This window comes from Desmodus rotundus, chromosome 5 (assembly GCF_022682495.2).
Source record: "Desmodus rotundus isolate HL8 chromosome 5, HLdesRot8A.1, whole genome shotgun sequence".
Lineage (NCBI taxonomy): Eukaryota > Metazoa > Chordata > Mammalia > Chiroptera > Phyllostomidae > Desmodus > Desmodus rotundus.
Window position 1 is genome coordinate 540,060 of NC_071391.1, and position 11,044 is coordinate 551,103.

Below are 11,044 nucleotides of genomic sequence, written 5' to 3' on the forward strand. Positions count from 1 at the left end.
CTTCTTCCTGGAGCGCCCCCTGGTGGCGTGCAGCGGCAGGCCGGGGACACAGGTGCTTTTGGGCGGTGGCCTATCACTGTCCTTGTAAAAGGGACAAGTCTTGAGCAGGTGTTCAGACTGGGCGTCAGAAAAAGGCAAAGGAAAACCCTTTCCACCTCGCAGACCAGAAAAAGTAGGAAGCTGGCAGACACCCCGTGTTGCAAGGCGTGGGGACAGGGGACTGCCGAGCTGTGCTGGGCTTAGTCACCAGAGTCACCCTCTCAGCAGCCCTCCTCCTGTGCTATGACCCCAGGACCCTCCCTGGCGTCCACAAGGGCAGGGGTTGGGCATGGGGATGGGGGAGCCACGCGGAAGGTGGGCGCTGCGGAGTGAAAAGAGCACCCACAAATCCCATGAATGAGAATACACGGACACAGGAAAGAAAAGCCAAATATTGGAAACAATACATTTTACAAGAACTCGGGCAAACAAAGGCCTTAGGAGAGCCATGAGGGGCTGGGGTTTCACTCTGAAGGAGAGTGAACGCTGCGTAAGGAAGGGGGGTGAGGGGTCAGGACAGCTCTGCGAACAGCCAGCACTCTCCCTGCGGCCTGCGGAACCAAGTGCCCGCCCCGCCTGCTCCCCTGAGGCCACTGCTGTTGGGGGTATCCTTCCGAGGAACATGTTTGTGGCCTGCGCACTTCTCCCGGATGCTATTCACAGTTGCGTGCCTTCAAACAGGACGAAACCAGACACGGCCGGACCACCCACGTGGCCATGAGCTGGGGCCTCCGGGATGCACCTGGGGAGGACACGGAGCGCCCCCAGATGCTGTGGCTTCGGACTGCGCCAGAGCCAACTGGTGGGCCATTCCTGGTTTGCAGTTGTGGTGAAATACACAGGACATCGACTTTGCCGACTCCCCCGAGACTCAGTGCACCGCTCAGGGGCGTTAAACACGGTGCTGTGCGGCCGTCACCCGTCATCTCCGGAACTTTCCGGCTTCCCCACTGGCGCTCTGTCCCCATTAAACACTCACTCCCCGCCCCACCCCCTCCTAGCCCCTGGCACCCACTGTCCTACTTTCTGTCTGTGTGAGTCTGACTCCTCCAGGGACCTCCTGTGAGTGGGTCACGCCGGGTCTGTCCATCTGCGTGGGCCTCACCCACTCAGCAGTGTCTTCCAGGCCCAGCCATGCTGCCGTGGGGGCCAGAACGCCCTTCCTCTTTATGGTTGAGTGATCGTCCACCAGGTGGACTATAATTCTGCAGCCAATTCCGTGCGTGGGTCTCCCTCTCATCAATAAAAATAAATAGAAAATTAACCTTCGATCTTCCCGAGGTAACAGTGGCCTTTGTTTCACTGTCTACAGGGTTGAGTCCTGGTTTAAACCCATCATGTGCACCAGGCCGCTCTGTTGATCCAATTGTTTTGAATTCCTGTTACTAAGCTCCGCACCTGCTGCCTGTTAACCGCGGGCAGGAGCTGCGCCCTCTGATGTGAGAGATGACATCCAGAAGAGGTCCCTCCTGCCACCGAGGGACAAAAAGCCTCAGGTCAGAAGACCTGGCTGTTGATCAGCCATGTGTTCAGGGAAAGATCTCCATCAAAAGGGGGATGACAAAGACTGGGACTTCAATTTTTTCTAATCCTCACGCATGTATATTTTTCATTGATTCTAAACAGAAAGGAAGGGAGGGAGAGAGAGAGAGAAACATCAATCGGTTGCCTTCCGCACACACCCCAACCAGGAATCAACACTGCAGCCTGGGCATGTGCTCTGACCAGGACTTGAACCTGTAACCTTTCGGTTATGGGATGACGTTTGAACGACTCAGCGCCCAACTGGGGTTGGCTGAGACTTTAAGCTGACAGGGTCTGTGGGAGCAGCTCAGGCTGTGGGTGGCGTTCGCACACTCAACCATTCATGCCCTTTGTCCTGCACTTGTTCAGGTGACTCAACTCCTCCTCACAACACTTGCCCCAGGACCTATCACACGGGCCCAGCTCAGCTTCCCCCTCTAGGTGGCCTCTGACTTGTCATAATCCGGGCCACACCCTATCGCCCCTCCCACACCCACCCAGCAGGAGGAGCAGGTGGCGGAACCCACTGGCCACACCCAGGTTGGCCCCAAGTCACTGGCCCATGCCCAGCCCTCTCCCAGGTGCCGGCCTGCCACCCTGTCCCTCCTGACCCCTCCCCTCTCAGCTCCTGGACTTGCTTCCTCAGACATCCCGGAAAAAGTGAGGCAGTCAGCAGAGGCTCTGCCCACCTGCCTTGTCTGTGCCCAGGTCCGCTGCTTGTCCCTCCCGTCAACCTTGACTGATGACAAAGGCCACCCTTACATGACTGCCCTGTATCCCAGCCTTTGTCCACCAGGTACCTGGCTGAGCACGCCCTTCTCCTCTCCTGCCATCAGCCACAAACCTGCAGTCATTTCTCCCCCCAGCACCGGCCCTGCTCCCTGCACAGCAAACCCCCAACGCTCAGAGACGTTCGTTCACACTGTCTCCACCCTGCGGCCTTCTCCCTCCACTGCAGTTGTCCTGGCAAGGCCAGCACTGAGGTCCACACAGGCCACACCCAAGGCCCTTGAGTCCCAGAAACCCTAGCTCCTCCCTGACCTTTAACCTCCCCTCTCCTGGGCACCTGCCATACATGCGTGCCTGACGGAGGCCTTGATCCAGGGAATATGAAGAACTCCAAGTCGACAGGAGTTACATTTCCTACATCTGATCAGGGCACGAGGCCCTTGGGACCCCTTGTGAACTTCGTGCTACTTAGTGAGGATCCCAGAACCAAAGGACCTGCCGTGCCGGCCCCATCCTTGTGGCTCGGATCTGCAGGAGACAGTGAAAACACAGGCCTAGACTCCCTCTGCTCACCACTCCTGGCTCCTTCCCAGGCACCAGGCACCACTGACCCCAGGGCGGGCCTGGAGGGGCGGCCAGGCCTGAGTGGCGCAGGTGCACCCCGGGCGCCAGCAGCTTCCCCCCGCCCTGGGGCTGGGGTAGGCAGCGACCCCAGCCCAGGCCCGCACCCCAGCTCGCTCCGCCCGCCCAGCGCCCACCCTTTGACCGCGGGAGCAGCTGCTTGGCACAGGCACAGTCAGGGAACAAAGGCCCTTTTCGTCTCCTAGGGGCCAAGAGCAAGGGGTCCCATCGGACAGCGCTCAGGCTGCGGCCCAGATGGAGGGCTGAAGTCTCCGGGTCGTTCTGGAACTCCGCGCCTCCGCTCACTGCCCTCGGTACTGCGCTGTGTTTTGCAGAGGGCGGAAACCACGGGGCTCTCCCTTCAGGGGGCACCGCGAGGGGAGCGCCGCTCCGGGGGGTCTCCCACCCCGGCTGCAGGCTCAGTGCGCGCACTGGACGCGCCGGCCCCGGGCTACCTCGCTGCCCTGTACGCGTCGTGCCCCATTTCACCAGCGATCACCGGGACCCCGGGACCCCCGGACCCCCGAAACAGCTGCCCAGGCCGCCGGGGGGCGGAGCCTCGACCTCGGGGACGGGGCTTCCTCTCGCTGCCCGGGCCTCGCCCACCACCGGCGCCGCTCCCGATTGGCTGGCGGCCCGGGCGGAACCGTGGGGCATTGTGGGTCGCCGCGCTGCCGCCGCTACTTCGCCATGTCGGGCTCCCCGGTGAAGCGGCAGAGGATGGAGAACGCGCTGGACCAGCTCAAGCAGTTCACCACCGTGGTGGCCGACACGGGCGACTTCCACGGTGAGCCGCGCGGGGCCCCGAGTGTGGTCGACAGCGGAGGCCGTGCGGCGGCGTGTCGTGGACGCCGACTTGGTGCGCTCCGGGACCCGCCTTCCCGCTGACCCGCTCCGGGCTCCGCTGCTCTGCAGTCCCGCTACCGCGGTGGGGACTCAGCGAGCTCGGGGTCGGCGTCGGGGACGGACGACCGGGGCGCTGGACCGGAGAACGGCGCTCGGGGCGTGGGCGCGCAGGCCGAGCCACGCCCCCGAGCCGAGGGCGCCCCCGCCGCCCAGCGGAACTGCGCGCCAGCCGCCGGGCGTCGGGTTGCCAAGGTTCGGGATGGGGGAGGAGGGCCGGGTGCGAGGTGAACCCCGAGCCGGGCCGCCCCGGGCGGTTTTGTTTAGCGAGGATTGACTGCTGAGCAGGACTCGACTGGGTGCCGGGCTGACCCTTATGCTTTGATCCCGCCCGGCGCACACGCCGCACCCCGCCTCCGGCGCAGGGCGACCGGCTGCGGCCGGGTGCCGGCCGCCGGGCCGCGGAGCTCGGCAGGAGCCCGGGGCGCCGGGCACAGCCAGGGCCGTGCTGTGCTAGTTTAGACCTGGTGTGATTCATCCCTCGCCTGGGAGCAAGGAGGCCTCCACGGTCCGTCTGGAGACCCCGAGCCCGCCGCGCCGACTGGGGCGCCGCTCTGTTCTGCCGGAGGAACTGGATTTCCAGGGAGCTGTTGCCTTGTGGGCGTGAGCGCCCGAGGCTCCCAGCGCGGAAGTGCCTCCTCTCTTTTATGCTTTCTCATGGTGACTTGAGAAAGTGGGTGTCACCCCTCTTTGGTAGTACTGAGTAAGAGCGTTTTGTTTTCTTAAGAGGGTTGCTTTTATCTCGCAGAGCTCACCAGCGTGAATAAGCAGGTTTGGCCATCAGCCTGGGGCCAACCTACGGGCTTGCTGGCCGTGCACCTTAACCCTTTGACCAGCAGGGGCTTCCAGGGGGTCTGTAGCCCCACGCCAGGGGCCTCAGTCTCCTTTTCGTCTGCCCTGGGTTATCCGGACCTCGAGGCGACGACCCCAGTTGGACACTGGTGGCCGTTTCCCTGCCTCCGAGTGACTGTGGGCTTTGGCCCAGGGACAGCCAGGTCTGTGCTGTTTGCTGCAGGTTGCGGGTTCCACCTTCTGGGGAAGGTTTTACTTTTTTCTTTTTAGAAATATCTAAACCCAGGTGCTGACATTTTATTTTTTAATGACTATTAACAACTTTATAAATAATGTATAAAAATACATTAATTGATGTTGTCTGTCCACAAATGTTAGCAGGTAGTTGTGGGCCTTTGGTTTTGTGGGCATTTGTGAAGGTTCTTACTTGTGTGGCGTGGGGATCGAAGGCCTCTTTGCAAGTACAACCAAAGCCAGGGCTGCTTCGCCCAAGACTCGGCCTGTCCTAGTTTTGCCTTCACTGGACCTGAACCCTGTCAGTTGAATCCCAGCTCCGTCTCTTAGTTTTAAGTCAGCTTTATCAAGGCCTGATTCTAACAGGAAAGGCCCCGTGCTCGGCGCATCAGCCAGGCTTTACACACACCTGTGTTGCAAGCACCACAGCAGAGCTGATTTCCTAACCCGTTATTTTGAAAGAGTCGCACAAGAAGTTGCAATATTAGTCCACACGGTCCCAAGAATCGTTGGCCCAGCCCCCCGCTGTGGTGGCGTCCTCTGTGACCGTGGCGTGATCAGGCCCAGGCGCTTGGCACCGGATTGTTGACGGCCATGGGCCTGGCTCAGTGGCCGCCAGTGGCCGCCTGTGCAGTGGGGGGCTACTCTGTGGTGGGTTGATGACGCGGCAGACTCTCGTGGGCACAGTTAGGACACAGCTGCCCCTCCCAGGCCCAGCCAGCGCCTAATCTCTTCTCCATCTCTGCGGTGCTGTCATCAAAGGGCACTTTGAAACCACTCCTGTGGCCCTGGCCGGTGGGCTCGGTGGGTTGAGCGCCCGCCTGCAAAACGAGAGGTCGCCTGTTTGGTTTCCAGTCGGGGCACGTGCTGGGTTGTGGGCCAGGCCCCGGCGGGGGTGTGGGAGAGGCAGCTGAGCACTGTTCCTTGTGCACATCGATGTTTCTCCCTCCCTTCCCCTCTCTCTAGAAAATACGTGAGTAAAATCTTTTTAAAAAACAAACTAATCTGCCCGGTAAACTTGCTGAAGCCGCAAGTCCTCTGGCCAGTCTACACTCCCGTGTCCTACCTAGACAGCCGGTCAGCGAGGCCGCAGGTCAGCCCTGCCGGTTCCCTGGAACTCAGCTTGGTTACCTAAGAACGGGTGTGTTAAGGAGAGAGTGGCTTAACGAGGAAAGCCAGCAGTCGTCCGTCACCGAGTCTGGTCTCTGTCACTGGCGCTGCATGGAAGCTGGACGCACACTGTGCTGTGCTGACCGCTCTCGGCTGCCTCCCTCCCCGCCCTGGTGTGAGGTCAGCCCTGGTGTTGCTGGGGGAGCCACCGTTGTGCAAACAGCTGCCCCTGGGCCAGCCTTCCAGGATGGGGAGGGACGTGTGTGTGAAGGGTGGCTGCACCCCGGCTCGAGAAACACGTATTTCTTTAAGATTTTTACTTATCTAATGTTTAGAGAGAGGAGAAGGGAGGGAGAGAGAGGGAAACATGAATGTGAGGGGAACATCACGAGGTTGCCTCTCACGGTGACCCGGCCCGCAGCCCGGCGTGTGCCCTGACGGGGAATTGAACCAACAGCCTCACAGTCTGCACGACAATGCCCAACCCGCTGAGCCACCGCAGTCAGAGCTTCGCAGACATTCTGGGCTCTGCCTCTGCGCTCAGGGCGTAGAGGAGATCCGGCACAGACTTCAGGGTGGAAGCGAGCCTCCACTTACTTTCCTGCCTTCCAAACCCTCTCCCCAGCCATCGATGAGTACAAGCCTCAGGATGCCACCACCAACCCGTCCCTGATCCTGGCCGCTGCACAGATGCCCGCCTACCAGGAGCTGGTGGAGGAGGCCATCACCTACGGCAAGAGGCTGGGCGGGTGAGTGCCGGTGGGGCCGGGAGTGCAGCTGGGCCACTGAGGGCTCGGCTCCCTCGCCGACTGAGCGGCCGTTCCCCGGATGTCCCACCCTCGGGGCGGTTGTCTTGCACGCTTGTTTTTGTCGGCTCTACTGGAGTGTTACTTACACAGAGCAGGCGTGCAGCCTGGAGCCTCCTGCACAGGCATGCTCTGGCCATGGCGCACCTGCAGCCCCCAGGCTCCCGTCCCCATCAGGGCCCCACCCCTGGTGCCCACCTTTTCGCTGATGTCTTTTAACAGCTTTATTGGAGTAAAGCCCACTGTCTTTGGTGCACAGTCCAGTTTCTCGTGATGAATTTATGCTGGGATGCAGCCATGGCCACAGTCCAGTCCAGTCCCAGAGTGTCCCTGGTGCCCGCCTGTGCTTAGTCCTGCCCCCTCCCCCGGCCGCCATGCCTGTGTTGGTCTCCATAAACATGCCTTTCCGAGGTGTCATTTCACATTTTCATCGGGTGAGAATGATGCCTTTGGGGGACAGTGGCGCAGGTGCGGCTGTCAGGCCTGTTCTGCGCTCCCTCCGCCACGCACTCCCCACCAGGCAACTTCGCTTTCCCTTCTCCCACGTTTGGTCCTCACCCCGTTAGATCGGCACTCCTGGCGTTAGTGCCCGGTGTGTCTTTGCACTCACATGCCCTCTGCCCTCGTCAGCTGCCCCACGGCTCTTGCTGTGGGTCGCTAGCCCGAGACCCTCTGCACACCACACGCCGGGCCAGCAAGGATCCTCAGGCAGCGGTCAGTCCTGGGCACAGCGCCGTGCACTGTGCTTCACTCGTCTGCCCAGGCAGCTCCAAAGGGGCTTTTTCCCCACCTGCTCAAAGATGGAGGGATTCTGCTGGGGAAGAAGGTTCTGGAGGCGATGTGGCGACGTCTGTGCCACGGTGTGACTGCTTCACGCACACTGAGCTGCGCACGAGGGACGGCTAAGCTGGGGGCTCTGTGCAGTGCGGGCTTTCCCTGGTCAAAGGTGGCACGAGAGGGCCCTCCAAAGGAATATGGGAATCTGTTTCGAATCTGTTTTGTTGAGTCCTTTGCACTGGACCTGAAAGGCTACTGCCTGTGTTTTCCCTTTGAATTTTAGGCCACAAGAGGAACAGATCCAAAATGCCATCGATAAACTTTACGTGCTATTTGGGGCAGAAATACTGAAGAAGATTCCAGGCCGCGTATCCACGGAGGTAGATGCGAGGTAAGGGGCTGGGCGGTGGCAGCTCTTGGGTCCATGGCCCCCACCAGCCCAGCGCACCCCGGGCAGTGGTCTGCCCCCATCCCAGCTCTGCCTGCACCTCTCTGAGGAAGCTAACCCGAGCCAGGCACCTGCTGCCGGCTTGCTCGTTCTTGGCAGGCGTCCTGAGGTGAGGCTGCTCCTCAGTGCAGACCCCTGGCTCTTGCAGGCTCTCCTTTGACAAGGATGCCATGGTGGCCCGGGCCAGGTGTCTCATCGAGCTGTACAAGGACGCGGGGGTCGGCAAGGACCGGGTACTGATCAAGCTCTCGTCCACCTGGGAGGGAATCCAGGCTGGAAAGTGAGTGTCTCCCCGTTCCAGGGGTGGGGGCCCATGGCCCGGACGGGCTGGCTGTCAGAGCCGGTATGCCCACGGCCAGGTCCCAAGGTTCTGTTCGCTGACGCTCAGAAGCCAGTGTCCCGTTAGACACCCACAGATGCATCGCCAACCCAGACCTTTCAGGCCAAGCTCACGCCTCTACGCGGGAGGGGGGAGATGGGAGGGCTGGTGCAGGGGGTGCGGGGCTGCTGTTGGGAGCCCTATGTCTGCCCCACCCCTGCTGGCGGCCACTGCTCCACTCTCTCTCTCTCTCTGCCTGTTCCGGGTGTTCACACAGATGGACTCACACTCGCAGGACACGTGAGCCTCACCTGGCACGTGTTCAGGGCTCAGCCCACTGTGGTGGGTCTGGGCTGCGTTCCCTCCTGGGCAGATGTTCACCGCACGAGCACACCGCATTGTGTGGGTGTCTGTTCTTCCCTGTGCATACCCAGGGCTGTCCCCACCTCTGGGGCTCACGGTGACGCTGCTGTGGATGTCTGGGTGCAGGCATGTGCCTCCTCCGTGAGGGCACATACTCATCCAGTTAAGTGTCTGCCCTTTAGGGGGCTGCTGCTGAGCTGCCCGCGCACCCCCCGCCCTCCACCATGTGGGTTCCAGCTCTTAGCCACCCTCATGTGACCACATGGCAGAGGCCCTTCTGAAACTCCCCTACTGTGGGAATTGGGGGCTGGAGGGGCCTGAGCAGAGGCTCAGCTGCCAGCGCATGCCACAGCCACGTGATCATGTATGGTCATCGCCTTGTACTTGGGACTCAGCCCAGGATGTCACAGTGGACGGAAGGGTGGCCTGGGAAGGGCGAGAGGGGGTAAGGGGGCCATGGCTCCACGTGAGACAGCAGGACAGCACTGTGGCATCTGGTCCCGGGGACTCTATGCTGAGCTGAGGGGCTGGGGGCTCTGTTGCCTCCTCCCTGTTGGTGATGTGGGTTTGATGGAGAAACTTCTGGTCACAGCGGGAGAACCGGGGCGTGCTCCGTGTGCAGATGGGGAGCTCACGCCCGCCCTCGCCTGTGCCCGCAGGGAGCTGGAGGAGCAGCACGGCATCCACTGCAACATGACGCTGCTCTTCTCCTTCGCCCAGGCTGTGGCCTGTGCCGAAGCAGGGGTGACGCTCATCTCCCCCTTCGTGGGGCGCATCCTTGATTGGCACGTGGCCAACACAGACAAGAAAGTGTACGAGCCGCTGGAGGACCCTGGTGAGCAGCTCTCTGAGGGGGCAGGGGTGGGGCTGGCAGGGCAGCAGGTGGGGGCCCAGTAGCCACTCTGCCTGGGCCACCTCCTCCAGGGGTGAGAAGTGTCACCAAGATCTACAACTACTACAAGAAGTTTGGCTACAAGACCATCGTCATGGGCGCCTCCTTCCGTAACACGGGTGAGATCAAGGCGCTGGCAGGCTGCGACTTCCTCACCATCTCCCCCAAGCTCCTGGGGGAGCTGCTCAAGGACGGCAGCAAGCTGGTGCCTGTGCTCTCAGTCAAGGCAGGTAGGTCCCTGGCCGTTCTGGGCCACCTGCACCTGGGTCACCCGAGGGCATGGGTGACAGAGCTGAGGCACAGCTGCAGGGCTGAGTTGGACTCTGTGGGCCCCTTGTGCTGGGCAGAGGGCTGGGAGGGCGCAGGGCAGCCCTGAGCCCTGGGTGGGATGGTGGGCGGATATGGAGGCCATGCTGCCTGTCCTCCCAGCCCAGGCCAGTGACCTAGAGAAGATCCACCTGGATGAGAAGGCCTTCCGCTGGCTGCACAACGAGGACCAAATGGCTGTGGAGAAGCTCTCAGACGGGATCCGGAAGTTTGCTGCCGATGCTGTGAAGCTGGAGCGGGTGCTGGTGGTGAGTGCCCCGGGCTCGGGTCGGGCAGAGTTGGCACTTTTTGTGGGACCCTGTGTGCGGCCAATAGACTGTAGGGGCCGGCAGCTGCCCTGCGGGCCTGCAGAGGGTGGCCTGATGTGTTTCCTGGTTCATCACCTTCTAATTCTAGGAGCGGATGTTCAGCGCAGAGAATGGGAAGTAGCCCGAGGTCGGGTCACGTCAGGGATGAGTGCCGGCTGGGTCTGATTTACACATGCCTGGTGATGAATCTTGCATTTTTTTACTGATTGGGACAGGAACAGATCATAGATTTCTGATTTTATGCAAAACTTTGCCTAATGCATTAAACAGTCAAGTTTTCTCTGCCGTGCCTCATTTCCCTACGCCTCTTGACACCCCGTCCTCCTGCACCAGCCGCCCCCACTTAGGCAAGAGGTAGCTGGCCCCACCCTCTTGGCGTGAGCTGCTGCCTGACCGCAGGGGCAGGGCACCTTTGGGGTGTTGGGGTTCCACTTCTACTAGGTTCCCGTTTAGGCCACTAGCGCCACCTCATGGCAGCACAGCAGCACTGGCCCCTGAACCCTGTAGCAATGGGCACGCAGCAGCTTTGTTTGGACTCTGCACCCTCTGGGCTGTACTGGGAATGGGGGAGGCAGGGGGGTGATGGCTGGATGAACAGGTGGCTTTCCACCCCACCCCCAGGCACAGAGCAGGTTGAGAACAGAGGACCCAGAGGACAATGTGGGGGGCAGGTAGGGGACAGGCCTGCATCCACCCCGCCCACCGGTGTGAGAGTCCGGGCAGAAGTAGGTGCCTGAGAACAACCTGTTGAGACACCCCGGGCACACCTAAGGGTCAGCAAAGAACTGCCCTGGGCACCCCACCCTGGGGCAGCGCTCTCTCCTCGAGCCTGTCCAGGCTCCTTTTCCCCAC

The 11,044-nt window shown here is 61.3% G+C and overlaps 1 protein-coding gene and 1 long non-coding RNA gene across 3 annotated transcripts; one reads left to right on the plus strand and one right to left on the minus strand.

The window, feature by feature from the left end:
- Nucleotides 1–420: 420 nt before the first annotated feature.
- LOC112317144 (uncharacterized) lies at nt 421–3,433 on the minus strand. Of its 2 annotated transcripts, none has more exons than XR_002976083.3 (2): nt 3,051–3,433; nt 421–1,657 (listed from the first exon to the last, which is right to left on the minus strand). It is a non-coding gene; the product is annotated as an uncharacterized lncRNA (long non-coding RNA). The 2 variants fall into 2 exon arrangements; XR_006653156.2 differs by lacking the exon at nt 3,051–3,433 and adding an exon at nt 2,364–3,032.
- A 107-nt stretch (nt 3,434–3,540) lies between these two features.
- Nucleotides 3,541–10,471, plus strand: TALDO1 (transaldolase 1). Its single transcript, XM_024574244.3, has 8 exons — nt 3,541–3,700; nt 6,578–6,701; nt 7,819–7,926; nt 8,132–8,263; nt 9,325–9,500; nt 9,590–9,787; nt 9,987–10,132; nt 10,281–10,471. The coding sequence occupies exons 1-8, from the start codon at nt 3,604–3,606 to the stop codon at nt 10,311–10,313; spliced, it is 1,014 nt and encodes a 337-aa protein (XP_024430012.2). The 5' UTR covers nt 3,541–3,603; the 3' UTR covers nt 10,314–10,471.
- Nucleotides 10,472–11,044: the final 573 nt, after the last annotated feature.

Bases quoted from the DNA above. Each gene is read 5' to 3' on its own strand.
- TALDO1 (XM_024574244.3), top strand. From the start codon at position 3,604: ATGTCGGGCTCCCCGGTGAAGCGGCAGAGGATGGAGAACGCGCTGGAC. The intron at 3,701-6,577 runs GTGAGCCGCGCG...CCCTCTCCCCAG, and splicing joins CGACACGGGCGACTTCCACG to CCATCGATGAGTACAAGCCT. The intron at 8,264-9,324 runs GTGAGTGTCTCC...CTGTGCCCGCAG, and splicing joins GAGGGAATCCAGGCTGGAAA to GGAGCTGGAGGAGCAGCACG.